We start from the raw sequence: 22,020 nt of genomic DNA, 5'->3' as shown, positions 1-22,020 counted from the left end.
ATGCAGAAGAGCATGAGGGATGTCAGAATTAGCACAATGACAGAAGGCATTATCCTCCAATCATTTGAATGCGGCTCAGAGTATCTATGCTGTTTTTATTTTTAATACTGTAACTATGTGCCCCGTTTTTCTCTCTCCAAAGATCCACATGAAAACAAATGTCAAGATTACTCATTTAATCTGTCATCAAATCACCCACATGCCTCACATTATCCATACCTCCACATCCATACTTACCAGAACCTTGTAGGGGTATTCTCTGCTGATAGTGAGGGTGATGCCATATATGGAAAACGTGACAGTTCTTGTGTAGGACACGGCCATGCTTCCCCGGTGGTCGTTCTGCACAGTCACCTTGAACGGCACTAACCCAGGCTGCTCCGAGCACAGTCCCACCAGCTGATACACACATGTGCCCTGGAAGTCAAACCTGCGGCCATCAAAGCTGCGGTAGTGCGGGTCACCTGAGGCTGTGCACGTGGCGTGACTGATGGGTCGGCAGGCTCGCTCTCCGTCAACCACGGTGCATGTCTCCTTGGCAGAGCAGGAAGCCTCACGGCATTTCACCATGCCCATGGTCGTATCGCATTCACATAGGCGGTGGCAATACTCATCATCCCAGAAGTGCTGGCCTGGCTTGTAGTAACGGCCCTCATAGGAGCAGCCACATGTCTTGGCAGGCACACAGGAGCCAGCGCTGAGGACATAACCCTTGTCGCACACACAGGTCTCCACACAAGTACCGGAGCAGGGCCTCTTTTTCTCAGGGAATGGGCAGGATGGCTGGCATGGGCTAGCACAGTCTTCATAGTGGCTGTGACGCTGACAGCTCATTGCTGGATAGAGATTAAATTTTAAGACATTAACCAAAACTTTTAATATTTCATTGAAATCTTTGATTAAAATGAGCAAATGAGATTCTCTTAAATACTCACGGCAGCTGAACTTTTTCCGCCAGTCCTTGATTATTATCCCCTCCTCACGACAATGCTGACTGTAGGAGGCCAGCGCCTGGCACAGCATCTTTTTGTCTCCCTTATTCAAACACATATCATACACACAGCTGTTCATGAAGGCCTGGGGGTCCAGTTTTGCATGACATTTCTTGAACACATTGTTGGTTTTGGCTACGAGGCCGCCACAGAAAGCCTCGGTCTCATAGAGCTTACGCAGATTGCCATCACACGTGGGGCACTTTTCCTTACACGTGTCCCAGCAAGGATGGTCCTTGTCCTGGTCAGGTGTTTGCCAGCTCTTGCCCCACTCTATCACTGAAGAGACAGCTTTGCCAGCTGGATTCTGGAGCTCGTCACGGTTGTTGCCGTTGAAGTTACCGCACAGACCACAGACACTGCCGTAGTAGCTGCTGGGAAGCCTGATGACCAGCTCCCAGTTCCAGTCGTAGGAGATGACCAGGCCAAAACTTGTCTCCACCACTGCATAGAGACCGCGCTGAAACACTGATACCTCACCCTCACCCTCATATGCTAACAGGTGTACCGGAAGATTCAGCAGCTGCCCGTTCACCTGAAAGGAAAGGAATACGACAAAATATGTAATGTAGACAACGAAATACTACAGGTCAAAGACATCACACAAGTAAACGAAGTCTTACCATGACTCGGCCAACTTGGCTCTTGTGGATGGTGATGGTGTACCCATACACAGACACATCCACCTCCCTGACATAAGAAACTGCCGTGTTTCCGCGGTTATCGTTCCTCTCAGTGATTGAGAACGGCACCAGGCCATCCAGATTCCCGCAGGTCTTGGAGATGACATACTTGCAGGTGCCCTGGAAGTTAAAGTTGTAACCATCAAACGTGTGGTAGTGGGGGTCGCCCCAGGCCCAGCATATACCCGTGTACTCAGGGACGCACACGGCTTCACCCTTCTCAATACGGCACTTCTCTTTGACCCGACACTTTGCATCTTTGCAGGGATCTACGGGAAATAAAATATTGCAATTTAATTAAAACAGATTAAAAATGTACTCTATATTTATTTGAAAGAGTATTTACCAAATAAGAAAGGTTAAAGCTTGTTTATATAAATATACAGTAGGCTATTTGTGTCTTGCCTGTGTTGTAGCATGCCCTGATTCCTTTCTTGACCATGCATTTGGTACTTTTAGGGCAAGAATGCTTCCCACAGGTGAGGCCTGCCTCTGGATTGCAGGTGCACTTTGTGTTACAGTCGTCCTCATACACCACCTCACCAGGCTGGGGACATAAAGAGGGTTCATAATGCAAGGGGAATTAATACACAGAAAAAGCATCACGTCAAATTAAAGTCCACATTTTTTCATTCTATTCCATCTTTTAAAATAACCCCACAAATGTCGGCAATCTGCTAATTAAGTCTCAGGAGAAATCCTCTGTGCACATATCTAAGATCATATTGGCTCATGTCCAAAACTAGAAAAGCAAAGGCAACTTAACTGCTATGTCAGCATGAATTTTGTTGTGGGCATCTGCTTAAAAGGGGCAGTTCACTTGAAAATTAAAAAAAAAAAAGAAGATAGAAACAAAACATAAGTTTTCCTCTTACCTATAGTGCTATTAATCAGTCTAGATTGTTTTGGTGTGAGTTAATCGTGAGTAACTGGGTCATGATTTCTGGAGAGAGACATTACTGTTGAGTTTTTTAAATGTATTATTTGTCGCGTTGAGCACCACAAGCTGAGTGCCATCTAGTGCCATTATATTTGAGAGAGGGCAGACATATCTCCAACACTCAGCAACTCACACCAAACAATGTAGACTGATTTAAAAAATGCTGCAGGTAAGAGAAAAAATATGTATTTTGGATTTTTTTTGTCCCTTTAAGCCAATTTCTATCATTTTTGTGTGACTGTGTATGAAGTGTTTTTTTTATACAGACAGCGGTGTTGAAGTGTACCTTGTATGTTCTGCCGTTATCATAGCAGCCACACTGAGTCTCTTGAACACACCCATGTCCATTGAATAGGAAGCCATCATTACATTCACAGCCTTCTGTACAGCTGGTGGAGCACGGGACAATCTTTGAGAGGCCGGCGCAGGATGCAGAGCAGGGGTCTGCACACACCTCGTAGTGACTGTTGGCTGGGCATTTCATGGCTAAAATAAACACATGAAAGGGAAAACATGGATCAGCAAAGAGACTGTTTTTAAATTTATTAAAAACAGTTTTGATACAGTATAGTAGATGAGAATGAGAGGTTGATTTTGAGGGGGGAAAAAGGTGAATTTGTCACTTACGACAGAATGAAGGCGTCCTCCAGTTTTTGACGTCCACTCCTGCCATATGACAGTTGAAGGCATAGGCTGCTATGCTGTTACACAGCACCTTCCCATCACCATCAGAAGCACACACATCAAACACACAGTCTAGGAAGTATGGCTGTGGGTCCAGTTTACTGTGGCAGGCTGCAAAAGGACCGCTGGGTGCTGTAACAATACCGCAGTAAGTGGTCTTTGAAAACAAAGCCTTGCGAGCTGGGTCACATGTAGGACAGTTATTCCCTTCGCAGCCATTTGCACACACCACATTTGGGATGGTGACCTTCCATGATGTTCCAAACGCATTTACATTGTTGGTGAGCTGACGATTAGGCATTTGGAAGTCATCTTTTGGGTTTCCGTTGAAGTTTCCACACAGGCCACAGACCTTATCACGGTAATTACCAGGTACTGTGACCGTCACATGATAGACCAGGTCATAAGTCACACGCAGCCCAAAATCGGTTAAAATCACATAATGCCTGCCTTCTTGAAAGATCTGCACAGCTCCATCATTGAGATTCACAGGAAGGTAGTTAAACACTCCATTTATCTAAAGGGAGAAGCACATTCATATTTAAGGAAAGAACTACTGATGACAAGAATGTTAAAACACTTTTGTCAAGATAGTTTTACATCTCTCTACCATCTGCCACTGCATGATACAAGCAATACACTGCAAGTTTTCACTGTGGTTTAAATAAAGACCAAGTGGTTTTGCTTACCAGGACTCCAAACATGTTGTTCCTCATGATGAGCGTGAAGCCAAAGACGTCCACAGCGACCAGCTTGGTGACAGACACCACTTTGTTGTTCATCATCTGGTTCCACTGCACGTTCTGCACCTGAACAGAGAAGGCCACCAGGTGGGTCCCTTCCAGTCTACAGCTCTTGGAGAGTGTGTAGGTGCAGGTGCCTTGGAAATCAAATGTCCGTCCATCATAGGAGCGGTAATGGGGGTCACCAGAGGCGTGGCAAACACCCTTACCAACAGGGTGACATTTTTGGATGCCATTCTCCACTTTACACTTCTCATTAGGACCACATGTGAACTTCTTGCACACAACCTGAGAAAAACAATTGAAACAAAAGCATTAAACATAAAGAATGAATTTACATCCTGCAAGTGCAGACTGATCACTATCAAGTCATCATTGTCTGCTATAGTATCCATTACCTCTCCATCTTGTGAGCACTTGCACTCCTCCTGACACTTCCCATTGGGATAAAACACCTGGCCGATGCGATAGTAGCGGTCATTGTGGATGCAGCCGCACTGTGAGAAGGGAACGCAGTGATCTCCACTGAGGATGTATCCCTCATCACAGGCACAGCCCTCCTCACACTCAGCTTGGCAACCTTGAGGAGGGGTCAGACTCTGGCAAGTAGCAGGACAGCCCATCGCACAAATTTCATAGTGGCTGTGGATGGAACATTTCACCGCTGTACACAAGGGACAAAAAGTACAATGTGAATTTTTATAGAGCAGATTTCAAAGGTAAGCAGTGATTACAAAGCAACATAAAATCTCAAAAGTTAGAAACAGAGCAATAAAGAAACAAAAGAAGCTTTTTGTGCCATTTGCAATATTATAGTTATATTTTTTACACCAGCATTTCCCAACCTTTTTCCTTAAGGGACCCCTTTCCCACCATAGAGTTAAACGGCAAAACCTGAATAAATCACATATTTTATGGATATTTTGTCTTATATTTACTGCATATCAATAACAGTACAGAGCAACCAATGAACCATACAATTAACCCAAATAGTGAATGCCATAATTGCAGGAGATTTGTGTAAAATGAGTGATGTACATGAATTTTGAGATTATTTACAGTGAATATTTCATTTTTTTTTATTTTTAGGATTTTTCAAATGATTTCCTGTCCATATTATTATTATTATCATTTTTAATTATTTTAACACTCATAAATTTGACAAATACTGTCTTTTCTTTTCCCTGGCACTTGGCAATTGTTCTGTTAGCTCTTTAGTCGTTACCATGCCTTTATCACATGATGGTTTGTTTTAAGTTTAAAGAGTGTCAAAATTAAAAAGCATAACCCCTCATAACTCCCTGTCATACTTGGCAACCTGCAGAGGGGTCCAGACCACCAGGTTGAGAACCACTGTTTTACACTGCTACAGTAAATGATGCTCACTTTGCCTTTTGTTTAAATGTCTTTCAAAATAAATGCATTTCTTACCACAAAACTGTTTGGTTCTCCAGCTGTACACCTTGGCCCCCACAGCTTGACAGGCAGATGTGTATGATGTAATACCTTGACACAGCACATCCTTTCTGCCCTTATACAGGCATACATCATAAACACAGTCTTCAAAGAAGGAAGCTGGGTCCACCTTGGCATGGCAGTCACGGAACGGCCCTTTGGGGTCTGTGATCATACCGCAGAAATCTTTTTTTTCATACTGAACCTTCTGGTTAACGTCGCAATCAGGACACACCCCTTTACAGCCCTCCACACACCCTGGGATCTCTGCTACTCGCCAGCTGGTGCCGAAATTGTCGGGTGAGACGGGTTTGTTGCCATTCCTTGGAATCAGGTCATCCCCGGGTTTGCCATTGTAGTTACCACAGAGGCCACAAACGGCTCCCATGTAATTGCTTGGCAGTGTTACGTAAACGGCACTTTCCCAGTTGAAGGTGACTTTCAGGCCGAAGTTTGTAGTGACCACGGCTGACCAGCCACTCTTAAACACAGATATCTTTCCTTCATCCAGGGTGATGGGCAGGTTGACAAGCTCATTATTCACCTAGAAAATAACATACAATTACATTTATACACAGAGACTTATTAGAGAGATTAAACTTCATACATGAAATATTATGTAGTTCTTACCATAATCTGGCCCTTGTGAGTCTTTGTAATCACAATGCTGATGGAGTCTATCTTGATCTCCACTAACTTGGTGTAAGAGACCACCTTGTTGCCCCGGTGATCATTCTGCACCAGAACTTCAAAGGGTACTAACTCTGGGTCCTTGGAGCAGAGTGCAACCAGTTGGTACACACATGTGCCCTGGAAATTAAACCTCCTGTTGTCAAAGGTCTTATAATGGGGGTCACCTGTGGCCTGGCAGGTGCTGTGTGAAACTGCCTGGCACTTTCTAATGCCGTCAATCACTTTGCACAGGTGCCCTGCCCCACAGCCTTTATCCTGGCACTCAACGCGTCCGCTTCCAGCAGTGCACTTACACCTCCGCCGACAGCCCTCATCAGGCCAGAATGTCTCTCCAGCAGAGATGCTTCGACCCTCATACACACAACCACACTTGGAGGCAGGCACACAGTGACCTCCGCTAAGAACAAAGCCTGTGTTACAGGTGCAGGTCTGCACACAGGGACGTTTGCATTTGGAAGGAGCATTACCGTCCACACAAGTGGCAGGACAGGCATTGCCGCAGAGCTCATAGTGACTGTTGGCTGGACATTTAGCAGCTGTAGGGAGAAGAGAGAGTGGTAAGTATTAAGAACAACACACAACAACACAGAAATAACAGTATGTTGAGGATTTGTTTAGTTAACATGACTTACGGCATTTTGCCATCTTCCTCCAATCTTGAACCTGGATTCCAGCAAGCTGGCAGGCTTCAGTGTATGCCTCCAGTGCCCTGCAGAGGAAATGTCGAAGGCCGCCTCCCATGCACACATCATATTTACAGTTCTCAAAGTATGCTTGTGGGTCAATGACTGCATGGCATTTGCTGAATGGCCCATTTACTATAAGTGTGATGAGCCCACAAAACAGGTCACCCTCCCACATCTTTATCATGCTGTGTTCACAGCGCTCACACCCACCCACACAGTCATCTTTGCACAGAGCGTCTTTAACCAGCCCCGGCACCTTCCAGCTGCTCCCAAAAGCCACAGCCCCACCCACCTGTGTGCCAGAGGGTGTGGTGAAGTCATCATTGGGGTTGTTGTTGAAGTTGCCACACAGACCACAAGTCTTACCAGCGTAACTTCCGGACAGAGTGACCTCGAGATAGTGTTCCCAGTCGTAACGGACAGTCAGGCCAAAATCAGTCTCAATGACCACAGAGCGACCGCTCTGAAACATGGTCAGCTTTCCGTTGTTCAAGGTCACAGGCAAACTCCACAAACCATTGTCAATCTGCACATAAGAAAATAGAAAATGTCATGAGGATATTAGCATCATAATGTATTGATTAAATGTATCAGTTTTAATTTGCCACACCACAAACTAATTATAACTAATATTCATAAGAAACTGACTTTAAGATAATATTGAAAATATGGTTACTTCAGATTATAATGTTTTACTTACCCTCACACGGCCCGTCTCAGACCGAACTACTGTTATGGTGAAGCCATACACCTTCACTGTGACCAAGCTGACATACGACACCCTGAGGCTTCCCCTGTTCTCATTTTTGGCGAGGACCTCAAACGCAGGGAGATGATCATCTTTCCCACAGTTTTTAGCAATGACGTATGTGCAGGTACCCATGAAGTTATAGTGACGCCCGTCAAAGGTGCGGTAGTGGGGATCTCCCATGGCCCAGCAGATGCCAGGCTTCTTGTCCACTGGTTTGGGGACACAGGAGGGATACCCACCCTTTTCTTCACACACCTCATTGGCACTGCAGGTGATACTGCTGCAGGACAATGTTCCAGATCCACCACCTGGAAAACCTTAAAGAATGTGTGATTAATGCCCACATTATTATAAAATTAGTCTCTCTTAAAGGGATAGTCAGTGTATTACATACTGTAGAAGGTGGTCAGCATGCCTGCAGTTTTGGGAAGATGGCAGGACTAAGCCCACAGAAGTTCAGCAATGTGCGGCTGTTAACGTTGGGCTGGCAATAAAATGTTTTTTAGACACTGAAAAAGGGCCATCTAAAAAGATAGATATCAGTTTAAGTGCACACTATACTGAGGACATTTTCACAGCTTTAGCTTGCCGCAGACAGCCCTTTTCTGACAGGAAAGCAGCTAACAGCTTCAGTTCTCCATCTATCGTCTCTTTAAAGCCACCAGACTATATCGACAGAACACGAGACCTGCTAGTCTACTGCTGACGTCATCACTTAGGACGTTTGTGTTATTGTGACTGGTAAATCCAAACTAACCCTTTTGAACGCCAACGTCACACAATAATGTTAACCAACTAATCAAGGCAAAAGAGAGCAATATAACAGCTCTAGTTCCCCGTCGGAAATTTCTGACAGCAATGTCAAGCAGTGAAAATATTTTAAATATAGCATACACTTAAAGTAATATTAATCTTAATATTTAACTACAACAGATTTTTTTTTAGGTGTCTAAAATAAGTTTTGCTGCTGCCCCCTATCCAAAGAAGTGCATTTTGTAGTTTCCATTGCAGTACAGCAAAATGGAGGCATGCAGACCACCATCTACTGTATATAATTCACTGATTATGGATAAGCGCCTCATACAGCTGCACTTCAAACGATTCAAACTTTCCATTTAACATGCTGTATATCATAACAATATCTGCTTGAAACTGACTTTGCACCTTACCTTGCTGTATACATTGTCCTAGGGAACCATAACCATTCATCTGGCTGACTCCTAAACTGTAGAGAGCAAAGAGGGAGCCAGAGCTGGACACAGTGTGTCTATTGTTGCTGGGGTTTTGTTTGTAGGGCATCTGTGTCCAAGAGTACTCTGTCCCTAAAACCTTTTTCCACTTGGCATCACGGAGCACGTTTGTACCATCAAAACTCAGCTCTGCCATTGCACTGGTCTTCGCCACAATCAGGACTTGGTTGTCAAAGCCCTCCAGGGCCTCTAGTGAGTAAGAGGAGCAGAAGCGTTCTGTGGGCAGGATGGTCATTATGAAAGGGTCATAGAATTGTTGCCAGCTTAGTGTGACACCGTTGAAGAGTAGGAGGACCTGGATGCCGTGATCAGCCTGAATGGACAGCGTTTCGGGATTGTGGTAGCGGACCTCCATTACCTGCCCCCTGGACAGAGTAAAAACATCTTCACGGTTGCCGTATTGGACGGTGGCTCGGGTGAGCTGGGAGGCCTGGAGGAAGACGCTGTCATATCTCTCCTGGAAGCTCAGCGGAGGCACAATGAAGCTGGTTCCCCACTTGCTGACTGGCAGCAGCTGCTCATATACATGGTTGCATTTGGAGAAGCGCCAGGTGCATGTGTGACCCGTGACAACAGCAACAGGGCGCTGGGAGGAAACTCTGGTGCCAGAGAGGTTGTTCACTGACTGGAGCTGGATGCTCTCATAAGGCTGGAGATCGATCACCATCCGGCTGCCAATCCCATAGACACGGCCCTGGAACTTGATGGATCCGTGTGGGAAAATTTCCACTTTGTTGCTCTCTTTACCATTTGTCACAGCAAACTCTTTATGAGAGCCATAGGGGGACCCAGTGGGCGTAAGGATGAAATATTCAGTACCCCATTCAGTTGTGGGATACACCACAGAGATGTCTGCTGTGTACAGCTTGGAGTTGAAGGAGGTTACCGTCACATCTGCCGATGCTTCAATGCGCACCGTGTTGGGAGACCTCTTGCTGCCATACATCTCAACACTCTTCGGTAGACTGATGGTGACCCCTTCTCCGGCATTTAGAGTTTTCTCCTGCTTGAAGTTTAAGGGAGGCACTTGCACTGTCACTTTAGTCTTGGCCTGAACAGCGGTGATGTATAGCTGAAAGCGAGGACTGTCGTAGTTGGGAGCATAATTCTCCATGAATGACAGGGCAAACTCCCTCCCTGCCCATCCAGCGCTAGATGGACCTGACAGACGGAGAGGGGAAGAGCAAAGTAACAGACAGAAAAACACATGTCAAAAGAAGACTTCTTTTCAAGTTTCTTAAAATGAAGCAGTCAGCTACAAATCTGTGCTTCTCAAATCTCGTGTATGAGGAAAACATGTCAAAAAAAGCATTAGGAAATGAATGAGACTATTTGTGCAGAGGCAATCAAAGGATTCGCAGGCTGGCAATACAAAACTTGGCTTGAGACTTCTTGGATCGCATACACAGTACAAAGAAATAATATGACACCAAAGAGAAAGTGACTGAAAAATACCTTCATTTCAACATTAAAAAGCCAGGATGAATGGTAGTCTATAATGGATGGATTGCCTTTTTTCCTTGATAACCATTGTGGGAGATTTAGACTGAGGAATAGTCACTTGACTGCTTCTCAGCAGCACTCAATAAGTCACTTGCGCAGACAATATAATTGCATAATGGAAATATTATCAATATCTGCGCCTTTGCTGTGAAAAGAACATTTTCTGGGCTCAGTCAGGGCCTGGGGGATTTAGATTACACTCCTGTTTCACCCATTCAGTATAATAGTTCCAACTCAATAGCAGCTGAAGGTAAATGCTATTCCCAACAAAAGCAAATTTCAATTTAGATGGCTATCCTTTATGTGCCGCTCTCTCCGAATTCTTCACCTGTTTAACATTCTGCTTCATTCACACAAGCACCTGGTGCGGCCGCATAACAATGCTCTCGACTGATGGGGTTGACAACGTGGATAAATTGCTTCAAATTGAGCGATCACTTGGCTACAATGTCCTGCTGGAAAATTCTGAGCCAAGGTTTGTGGAATGCTGCTGTGATTGATTAATTGAGCGAAGCCACGTTTAGTCAGATTTAATAGTTGTTAATGGCAGGCAGGACTTTTGACAGATATTAAAGGGGAAAAAAAAAAATTAAAATTTACATCGCTACTACTGTGTTTAGTCAGTTTAACACAGCTTAAAATCATGACAAACTGGCAAAAAGACAAGCACAGATATATTATACTGAAATTGAAATTCAAGTGGTTCCTGCCACAGTTAATAAATAAGAAAAATCAGAGTGACTTACTGCTGAGTAAAGCCCCCAAAGCACAAAGCAGCAACAGGGTGCCCATGGCTAAAGGAAAGAAATCCTTGTTTTAGTTACAGAACTTTTTAAAATGTACATTATTTGAATAATATAAATGCAATAATTTGACCAAACATAAATAATCTCAGAATGAACAGTGCTTACCTGCTGAGCGGCACGTATGACGAAATTTTTGCAGTTCCATCCTTTTATATACTCTGATGGACAAAACACAACCAATGAAAGATGTTTAAGCTCAACAGCTACAACTTTGAAAAACAATACCCTTCCTCTAAAACAAATTAAGGCTGAACTTGGCAACGTTGTATATTGACATAGGGTGTGAGGTCCAATAACAACCACACGTAGGAATTTAACAACAATTTCTGCATGATGTCCTAAATAACTTGTATAGCTGTAGAAAACAAACATTTGAAGCTACTGGTTACACTAAACACTATTTAAGGGAAAATAAATATATCAACCGGGTCAACCTTCTTTAGAAACTTTTATCCTTTTCTCTGGAGTGCAAAATTTACAAAACATTGAAATGCATTTAGATAATATGTCATTATATTATCATGTTATTTTTAGTGTTTTTAGTCAACTTTATTCCACTTTTAAATAAGCAGAAATTTACTCCGTGTGTAACATCAGGTAGAAATAGGTCAATTTGCTTACTTGCCCACATTCAGCTGTTCTGTATATTCTGGTGTAACCAAATAATATTATCCATTTTAGAGTGGGCAAGGCCAGAATGTGATAAGACCAAAATCACAACTTATCTGCATAGTTACCCAAGAGTCTGAGCTGAGATCCAACTGTCTGATAAAAAAAAAAAAAAAAACTAGGTTTGAAGAATACAAAAAAGTGAATGTATAATTTTTTCTGTTTTTTTCTTCTATTTTTTATATGCATTTAAATATGTATTCATATCTTTTTTTGTTTATATTTGTTTTGTGTGAAGCACATTGAGCTTACATTATATGAAATGTGCTGTATATAAGAGGACTTAACTTGAATATTGATGTTTCACATCACAGAGTATGTGAAACTCAAAATTGTGTTGGCTTTCAATAAGGACACACATTTTCTCAGATTTTCACATAAACACATAATCAGCAGTGGTGCAATAACATTAAGTGCTAAATGAATCTTACATGCTGGCTTTTTGTAAATGTGACTTGTTCGTTTCCTCTTCCTACCCTCAATTAGCTTTTCCCAAATACTCTCCTGCCACTTTGTGTTTTATGTCATTTATCATTTTGAGAAAAAGCAAGCTGTGTAATCACAACACCTGTGAGTCTCATTGCTAGCATAAGCCCTACTCTATACACAAATCACAATATCTGCCCATGTTTATATTGTGTCCTTTCAGCCAGTGTATGCTTGTAAACAAAAAAGTGTCCCTTGTAATGCTTGCAAAATGGGTGGATAATCCTATGAAACTGATAGATCAAATCTTAACTAAACTAACATTTCTGCAGGGTGGCAGTAGCTGGGTTTAACGGGCGGTTTCTGTTGATTTTGCGTGTCACCCGAGGCATAACAGCACATCGTGTCGGGTGCTACAATCACACGCGATACAAAGAAAGTAAATAGAACCCAATAGAAAGTTTGCATTAGATTATGAGGAAAACCCTCAAATATTTAATTACTGCTCATTTGGTCAGAAGTTCTTGGGCAGGGTAACAATATGCTTGGTTTAGTTACTGTACAATGTTGTGGATTTAGATAAAGGTGTGCCCTCATTGCTTTTTTTTTTTTCATTGGATCCTTATCAAAACTGGCCAGAGATGACCTTATTTAAAAAAGGTGTGTGGGTCTGACTGATAAGCATGCTGCCAGTGTTATGCAGGAGGAGGGCAAGCCAGAGTTTAAATGACACACTTTGCAATGTTGTTTAAATAGTTTTTGTATTCAAACATACAACACTTTTTTTTAAACATTAAAATGGTCGTCATCGTGCAGTAAAGCCACTGTGGAAAGAAAAAATATTCATTATTGAACTGATTAAAAAAATTAGTCACATACAGTATTATTGCTGCGGATAACATCACTTACCAGCCAGGAAAGTCAGACAGAATCCATGACCTGACTGAACTGTGTGAGTGGAGGTCATTCAGGTTTCCACAGAGGCCACACAGTTTGCCTGAGTACCACAGGGGGACCTTGACCGTCAACATGTTAACACCAATCTCCATCTCCAGCTCTGACTCCAAGCCAGTGTCTCTTCTCAGTATCACTGACACCTCTGACTTGTCCTGGCTCATCCCAGATGACAGGGACACCCCAAATGGCAAGATGTGAGGGAGGGACACCAAATGTCCATTCACCTGTGGGGTGCAACAGTGAGTTAAGGGAGGATTAAGTTTTTGTTTCTGGTCATGAAAATCTAGCCTGCTAAGACCATCCTGATAACTTTCTGTTTCACTCTCTGTATCAGTCTGGACTTGCTGCCACCCCAAACTATTTCCATAAATTAAAATCTAATTGGGTCAATCTCAGCCAATCAGGGATGCACAGTGTAGTTGATAATGTAAGCAGCCAATCAGGGACTGCGTTGTAGTTGATGATATAAAATGCAGGCAGAACAGTAACGGCAGCTGTCAAAGCAATAAGCGCCAACTTTATACTCTAATGTGAAGAAATAAAATAAATTACAACTAAACAAGAACATGCACTGAGAGTTTCTCAGGGAAAAAGACGTTTTTGTGTTCTTCTGACTTGATTTGGCAAAAGCTTGATTGATCAACTGTCTCTGTTGGTGAAGTTTCCCCAGTAGAAAACCAGTGTTCACTGTTGTTCTGCCATTTATTGTGCAAATGGAGGAGTAGATACAGCTGAGGATCACAGTCATGCAGATTGGTATTCACAACGCTTCGGACAGACAAGGACGCTACCAGCTGCTATTCTGCAGTCCAGAGGCAGCTGGTTGCTGAATGGGAAATAGTGAAATATGCCGGCAATTGCAAAAACCTCATGGGGATTGCTGTCGACAAGGTACACGTCACACACAAAATTATTAAATATCAATGCTAATTTTTTTTAAATGTACTTTTACTGTCTGATGTAACAATGTATTTGTGATGTAGAGGTAAGTGCGTACGTTAGGATTGGCTGAGGGACTTTGTCAAGGTGAGTGCTCCCGCCCATTGAAAGTGTTTGGGTGGCAGCGAGTGAAGACGGATACAGAGAGACAAACAGTATGTTGAGCGTCATGAGGATGGCCTTCCCAGGCTAATAAAAACCTTCAGTGGATTTATACCTTCACTTTGCCTTCATGTATGGTTAACGATGATCCCTGCAGGAGGATCTGAAACACAGTGATTGGCCTGGAAGAGCTGCCATCACAAGGTCCACGGTAAGAGATCAGGCTGAACCAGTGCACACTGGCCTCGTCACAGAGGGACATCAGACTGTAAGATAACCCAGGCTCCAAACTCAGCTGCTGCCCACTAAGTGTGGAGACTTGAAGGCTGCCCTTAAGCTCACAAACTTTAGGTCTGTCACGACAACCCCAGGAACCATTCCTCAGAGCACACTGCTGCCCTGCACCGCAGCCTGCCTCCTCACATAACGCCCCACCCAAAGGATGGCACCAGCATCTCTGGGTGCAGTCCTCAGTGTACAATTGCTCATCCATCTGAGAAGAGGAGGAGAGAAAACTAATTATATAGCTGCTGAAATCCTCCATGTGAGCTTTAATTACTGATAATAGCATACTTGAGAATGTGCATAGCATTTACTGTCTGTATTTTGCTGATATATTTACCTTGATATATATATCATGATGAACACACCCACACTGACTGTAGGGTATGCACTCGCCCTCATCGAACACTTTTCCATTGTGGCACTCGCATCCTTCTGAACAGCCAGTTGCTGAGGAACCAGGCCGCAGCAGAGCAGGGCAAGAGTTGGAGCTGGAGTCAACACACTTCCTTGGGCTGCTGCGGTCAGGGCACTGAAGAGCTGGTGGTAGAAAAATGCAAATCAGTTGAGCCAAGTCCACACATGAGGAATTTTGCAAAGAAAATGATGTTGGCTTGGAAAGAAAAAAAAACATTACTGGCAGGCCACCCAGAGCATCGACCTCTTCTGACCGATTCCCAGTAAATCTGTTCAGCTTTGCTTCACAGTTTTTCCAGTGGCTACTTGCAGTATTGCATAAAAAAGAATCCCCTGTGGCCAAAAAAAGCTTTTCCCCTGTAGGACGCCACTGTAAAAGAGACGTCTACAATACTGTGGACAGGACACACCTTGAACTACAAACATGGCAAATAATGTCTACAATGAATCTTTGAACTATAATTGTTTCACATTTGGTAAACTTTCCTTGAGCAGAAAAAAAGTGATTTCAAAATCCATAACTTCATTACAATATAAAGTCTATGAGACATTTGGGAATTAGCAGGCAGGGCCAGCGGGTGTATTCAATGGGCCGTATACTGCAGAAGTGAAACCGGAAGCAAAAAACCTTTTGCCCCAGGAAAGCAACTCTATTGAAATAAATGGGCACAATGTTTGAGTCTAGTAACTAGTTATTTGTTATGCATCTATGATTCTGACACCTGTTTCTTAATGTAGTGAAAGAGTAGCTGTCCTAATATGCAAACATGTAAGAAGTCATGTTCGAAAAGTTAGAGCCAACACTTTTTTTTTTTTAGGTTACATCTGCCATTGCATGAAATAATGTTTCATTTGTGACGTCTCACAAGAGAAAAGGGCACATACTCTGCCTTTACAAGCAAAAAACTTTTTTCCAGTGTTGACAAAGGGAAAACTGAGTTTCTGAAAAACATACAGGGTTACCACAGTCATGAAAAACCTGGGAGAGTCATGAAATTCCACAATCACATTTTTCAGGCCTGAAAGAGTCAGGAAATGTTGTTGTCTGTAATAATATTGGTACTGTGGTCTTCCATGATATTTATTTCCATAATGGTACATTTATTTTCTGTAGCTGGCAATGTGATGTTGCTCTAACGTACTTTGGTGTGATGTTTTGGTCACCCTCACAGACATTTCTCCATTTTCTCCCAACATTCTGTCTCACTGTTTTTTATTTGCCAGCTTAATGAATTATGTTTGAATAGAATTTAAATCTGATATTTGAAAAGAAGACTGGCAAGTGGGGCCAAGAAATATAAATTAGTCCTTGAAGTTATGAAAAAGTTTTGATTTTTTTTTTCTGTGAAAACATGTGGAAACCCTGATCCTCACCATGGATGGAGTTTTGCAGAAAGAAAAAAAAATCAGTTACCAAAAATGCAGATTACATGCAAACAAAAGGCCAAAACACACTGGAAAAGCTATATTTTTAAATAAATCAGTGACTTTGTTTAAACTGATCAAAATGACTCACTTACCACATGGAGTATTCTCTCTCCATGGTCCTACTGGTATTCCTCTAGCCTGGCAGGCTGCAGAATATGCTTCCAGTGCGAGACATGCAGCCTCTTGCCCTGCTGCCCCGGCACAAACTGCCCTGTTGCACATAAGTGTGTAAATATCGCGCTGCACATCACTGCTCCAGCAACGGTGGAAGTCAATACTATTAATCAACAGGATGTCACAGACCATGCTGTCATTGAGGGACAGCCTACACTCATCACACTCCGTCCCACAAGTGTCAGTGCAGTGCTGTCCACCAGGAGCTACTGCTGCCCAGCTGTGCAGGAGCTCTGCAAAGCTTTTGGTAAGGTGGCCATTTTTCAGTTCCATGTCATCGTACTTATCCCCGTTGAAGTTCCCACAGAGGCCCGAAGCTGTGGCATCATGTACCTGCGGTACAGTTAACCTGAGGTATTGAGTAGAAGATAAGTCAATCCCCACCCCGGATGGTGTGATGATAATCAGCCTGTTGCCATCTTGGTATGCTTGTAGTTCTCCACTGTTAAAAGGCACTCTGCATTCCTCTTTGTTTACCTGAAAGCACAGAGACAAGTTAAGGCTGCAAGTATTTTTCTGAAACATACCTTTAATTAAACAAACACAGAATCTAGCACTTACTTGTATTTTCCATAGAGCTTCTGGGTCAATGGACACCTCGACTGAATGTAAACGAAATACCAATCTGCTGATAGAGAAAATGCCATTGCCTTCCTTTCTAAAGCTAAGGAGAAGAGTATAGTCATGCATGACTTTAGAGGAGAGGGCTGACACAACATAGGTGCAAGCTCCGTGGTGAGGCAGAACAACACCATCAAAAGTGATGTAGCCAAAGCCAGCAAACACTTGGCACACCCCATGCTGCAAGGCAAGGCCATCCTTTATCGTACAGCTGTCCATGGGGCTGCAGGCCACTTCTCCCCCTTTACAGTTACACTTTTGGCAGTTTTTCTCAGAGTAGAAGATGCCAGCAGGGTGATACTGTCCCTCATGCATGCAACCACAGTCAGAAACCAGCACACACTGGCTATCACTCAGGACGTAGCCAGGGTCACACTGGCAGCCCTCCTCACAACCTCCACTGCAGTTGGCTGGGGAGGACAGTCCGAGGCACACGACAGGACATCGAGGTCCACACAGCTCGTAATGGCTATTCTTGGGGCATGACATACCTGGAGGGAGAGAGGCTGAATACTGTTAGTCTTCAACTTCTAGATGCAGATCTCATTCTACCTAAGCACAAAACATCCTACAACATTTTGTTTGTTTCGCACACACATAAGCCCATTTAAATTTGCCCCATGCTCTTAACACTCAACTTACTCATGTAAATATCTGGGTGCAAGAGTACAGACGAGAACAAAATGTTAATGCAGGACAGAGAAAACTTTGTTAAAATGTATAATTTCTGTGGTCATTTAAGGCGGTTTAAACATCAGTTGCTCACCATCTATTAAAAAGATAAACATAAACATGTTACATAAACTTGTTTTGTAACTTATTTTGGTGTGTGTGTGTGTGTGTGTGCTGCTAGTCCATGAGTTATATTTCTTTAAGTACACACAAAAAGAACCCGATATATGAAAATATAAAAACTTTTAGACATCTTATCAAAGCAATCAATACCAGTTTGGCTGGGCGTCTGTGGCCTGAACACACACACTGTGATTTAGGAAAATACCATTTCCATTCCTACTGTTAAAGTGCTATGGATCATGGCAGATGGTGCGTATTTCCCCTCACAAAGTTTGCATGATTGTTGACATGTATTTATAAAAGCCTGAAAGTCAACGAGTAAGCCCTCAAGTACCAACCAGTTTCACAGTTTTAGACGAGGACAGACTTTATAAAGAGTCAAACATTTCTGGCTGGAGTCATTGATCAGCTGTAATGTTTTAATTAAAATATAATATAAACCATAAGAAAAAGACTGAACCGTCGACTCACCACAGAAAGTGTCACTCCTCCAATGCCTGACAGGCAGCTGAGCTGCTTGGCAGGCAGCAGCATAAGCAGCAATGGAATTGCAGAGTGCTGAGTTGTGTCCGCCATAAGAGCACAAATCTGTCACACAGCTGTGGAAGTAAATCTTGGGACTTAACACTGAGGCACAATCTGCAAACGGCCCAAGCTCATTCAACAACACCCCACAAAAATCACTGCCTTCAAACAGCTTCTGTGCCTCAGCAGGACAATGCTTTGGTCTGGAGGAACAGTTGGACCTGCAGGCTTCTGATCCCAGAGACTTCCAGCTGTGGGCAAACTCTAGACTATTTTGGGCGAGCTCATTATTGGGCATCATTTGGTCATCATGAGGGTCAGTGTTGGCATTCCCACAGAGACCAGAGACAGATGAACTGTAACTGCCAGGGAGGATCACCATTAACGTGCCGGAGTTGTAGACGATCAGCTGTAATCCCACATCGGTGTGAATGATGATAGACGAAGGTGTGCGGTAGGCATTCACACGGCCGGTCAGGTGAGAGTATGGTAAGGGCTTATACAGTCCATGAACCTGACAATGAAAAGAAACACATTAAGGTTACATGCAGTGGTTCATTCTGAAAACTGTTAAGACCTTGCAAAGTCGCAATAATAATAATAATAATAATAATAATAATTAACAACAACACCACTTTATACAGCACCATTAAAACAGAATTTACAAAATGCTTTGACAAACAAACCAAAAACTGAAATGGGATACAAAGAAGGCAACACAACAAAAGAAAGCCAAATAGTCCTACTGAACCACAAGCCAGACAAAACTAGGGTAGAGTTTGGAAAAATTAAAACAAGAGGAGAAATAATGCAAGATGCAGGGCATAAAATGTCAATATTAAAAATAATAAACAAATGGATCAAAAACAACAAAAGCAATAAAAATAATAACAAATAAAATGAAAACCAAAATAAATGGAATAAAATAAATAAAACAAACAAAATAAGCAAAATAAAAAAAAATAAACAAAAGACTACATCAAATAAAAGTCTATAAAAATGGATTTTAGGAAGCAATTTATAAGGAGATTGTGTGAGCCTCATCTCAGGCAGGATGTTCCAAAGCTGAGGGGCCCTTATGTCAAAAGGTTTTAAAGTTTTAGTTTTAAACCTGAAACGACCAGAAGGGCCCCAACCTGAGGATCTAGGGCTGCAAACTGATAATACAAACGAGAAAAGAGAAAAAGTATACTCACCAAAACCTTTGCTGGGTCCTCCTTTCTCACCTCCACCTCCAAACCATAGATGACGAGTGTCAAATCGAGGCTGTGGAAAAGTCTTTTGTGGCAACTTGCATTGGAGACAGTGATATTAAATGGTGTCAGTCCTGTTATGTTGGTCTTGGTTTGAACCAGAGAATATGCACAACTGTCTCTAAAGTCAAAATGAAGTCCATCAAAGGTCGTAAAATGCAGTCCAGTAACGATGGTACAGTTCTGGGGCTTTTCAGCTTGACACACCCTCTTATGCCGCAGCTGCTTGCAGACTGTTCCTCTGGGGCACTGGGCTGGGCGGCAGTGGATCTCTCCACTGGATGGTCCACAGAGACAGAGCTGCCCACAGTCGTCTGGCGTCCAGAAAGTTGAGTTGAGGCTGTGGTATTTGCCTCTGGAGTCCATGCAGCCACACTGATGTGGACGAACACAGCCAGCCTGACTCCTAACGAAGCCGGCGTCACAGAAACAGCCCTGAACACAGATCTTGTTACAGAAAGTGGAGTTAAACTCACAGGATGGGGGACAGGCTGAGCCACAGGTCTTGTAGTGGCTGTTTGGTGGACAGTCCATAGTTGTGTCTGAAATGATTTATTGGTGTCATTTTAAAGATGTTATTACAATATCTACGAGAAAATGAATTATATTGCACTCCTGAACATGACTCCTTACCAGCTGTGACTCCACTGTGGTAGCTGCCACTGGCTTCTTCACAAACTGCGGTATATGAATAAATGGCCTGGTCAAGAGCATCTTTTGACCCTCCATTCTGCACGCTGACCACACAACTTTCATAGAAGGAATGTGGATCGACTCGACTGTGACAGTGGGCCAACAGACCGTCCTGATCCACCAGCACTGCACACTGACTTTTGCCTCTGGAGACAACATCATAAACAGGATCTGGCTTCTGCTTACAGTTACTACAACAGTTTTGGTCCTCTTCAAAGAGTTGGTAAGCCTGGGCGAGTGCTGCACTTGTGTTACTGGGAGGGGAACCAGGTGTAGTTACAGGATACTCATCTTGAGAATAACTGTTAAAATTGCCACACAGTCCATAGACTTCACCCTTGAAGTGTGGGTCCAGTATAACAACAACAGTGGAGTTCCCAACCAAGACCACCTGTATAAAGTCAGTTGTCAGTTTAACTTTGCTGTCCCTGGAAGAAATCTGGATCTTACCCGGCATTAGATTAACAGGAATATTAGTCACTTGACCATTAACCTGGAAATAAAGAGATGACTCATTAGTGATAAAATTTAAGCAGTTTTGAGCAGTTTTGTCATTAAGAAACTGACATTTACTTACATGTATGCTGTTTTTTTCACTACTGAGCTTGATGATGAACCCATAAACTTTCACAGTGACCTCCTGTGCGGAGGTTACAGTGCCATCATAGCAGTTCTTCTTGGACACACTAAAGGGGGTCAGACCAGAAATTGCCCCCTTGCTGGCTGCGAACATGTAGGTGCAGGTGCCCTCAAAGTCATAGTCGAGGCCATCAAAGGTGTGGTAGTGCCGGCCTCCCCAGCTCCAGCACAGACCCTGACGACTCTCACAGACAGGCACACCATTGTTCAGGTGACATTTCTCACTTTCACCACATTTTCCCTCACATGGATCTGGGTTTTTCACTGAAATAAAGAACAGAACAGCATTTTTAGTTACAACAGCATGAAAAGCAATAAATGCAAAAGCAAATCAGTATCCAAAATTATAGTCCTTAAATTTAAAAGCTCACCATCTTTGTGGCACCCGATGAGTCCATCAGAAACTATACAACTGTGCTGTGCAGGACATGAGTACCGCTCACAGACGAGAGGGGGCCCACAGGTGCAGTTAACGGTACAGTTTTGTAGGAGTCTGCTCTCAGAGGCCTGCAAATAAAGGGAGAGAATAAAAAACGATCCGAATGTGTTCGCTAAAGAGGTAAGATATTAATTTAAAGAAGACTCTAAAATACTGCAAAGAAATAATGCAATCGTCTAATTTAAGAAACATGTGTTGGAAAAACTGTGTAGGATTAGCTAAATGAACACGTTTCAAAACTGTGTTTAATTCTGACCTCAAATCTCCTCCCGTCCTGTAGGCAGCCACATTGCTCCGCTGGTACACAGGCATGACCATCATAAAGGTGTCCAGTATTACACTGGCAACCTTCCTCACAGTCTCTGGGGCAATGCACCGCCTGGCTACTCTCAGGACACACTGAGGAGCAAGCATTGGCACACTGGCTGTAGTGGCTGTATTGAGGACATTCATAAGCTGTAAAATGAAACACAAG

The 22,020-nt window shown here is 43.1% G+C and overlaps 1 protein-coding gene across 1 annotated transcript in view; it reads right to left on the bottom strand.

The window, feature by feature from the left end:
* The window catches only part of LOC121945399 (IgGFc-binding protein), a 41,490-nt gene that overhangs the window by 4,877 nt on the left and 14,593 nt on the right, over positions 1-22,020 (bottom strand). Inside the window, exons 17-40 of the mRNA XM_042489551.1 lie at positions 21,802-22,001; positions 21,478-21,613; positions 21,045-21,370; positions 20,408-20,960; positions 19,718-20,316; positions 18,468-19,035; positions 17,142-17,692; positions 16,499-17,057; positions 14,902-15,101; positions 14,395-14,772; positions 13,191-13,462; positions 8,797-10,028; positions 7,577-7,935; positions 6,823-7,402; positions 6,128-6,726; positions 5,474-6,041; positions 4,441-4,706; positions 3,989-4,330; positions 3,243-3,816; positions 2,902-3,101; positions 2,081-2,222; positions 1,616-1,944; positions 936-1,527; positions 238-836 (exon numbers count right to left, since the gene is read on the bottom strand). Coding sequence (XP_042345485.1) covers positions 238-836; positions 936-1,527; positions 1,616-1,944; positions 2,081-2,222; positions 2,902-3,101; positions 3,243-3,816; positions 3,989-4,330; positions 4,441-4,706; positions 5,474-6,041; positions 6,128-6,726; positions 6,823-7,402; positions 7,577-7,935; positions 8,797-10,028; positions 13,191-13,462; positions 14,395-14,772; positions 14,902-15,101; positions 16,499-17,057; positions 17,142-17,692; positions 18,468-19,035; positions 19,718-20,316; positions 20,408-20,960; positions 21,045-21,370; positions 21,478-21,613; positions 21,802-22,001 — 10,724 coding nt within the window. The remainder of the gene's footprint in view (positions 1-237; positions 837-935; positions 1,528-1,615; positions 1,945-2,080; positions 2,223-2,901; positions 3,102-3,242; positions 3,817-3,988; positions 4,331-4,440; positions 4,707-5,473; positions 6,042-6,127; positions 6,727-6,822; positions 7,403-7,576; positions 7,936-8,796; positions 10,029-13,190; positions 13,463-14,394; positions 14,773-14,901; positions 15,102-16,498; positions 17,058-17,141; positions 17,693-18,467; positions 19,036-19,717; positions 20,317-20,407; positions 20,961-21,044; positions 21,371-21,477; positions 21,614-21,801; positions 22,002-22,020) is intronic.

This window comes from Plectropomus leopardus, chromosome 7, assembly GCF_008729295.1.
Source record: "Plectropomus leopardus isolate mb chromosome 7, YSFRI_Pleo_2.0, whole genome shotgun sequence".
In the NCBI taxonomy this organism is placed as follows: Eukaryota; Metazoa; Chordata; class Actinopteri; order Perciformes; family Serranidae; genus Plectropomus; species Plectropomus leopardus.
The sequence above is the reverse complement of the archived record's forward strand: the minus strand, read 5'-3'. Positions and strand labels throughout refer to the sequence as shown.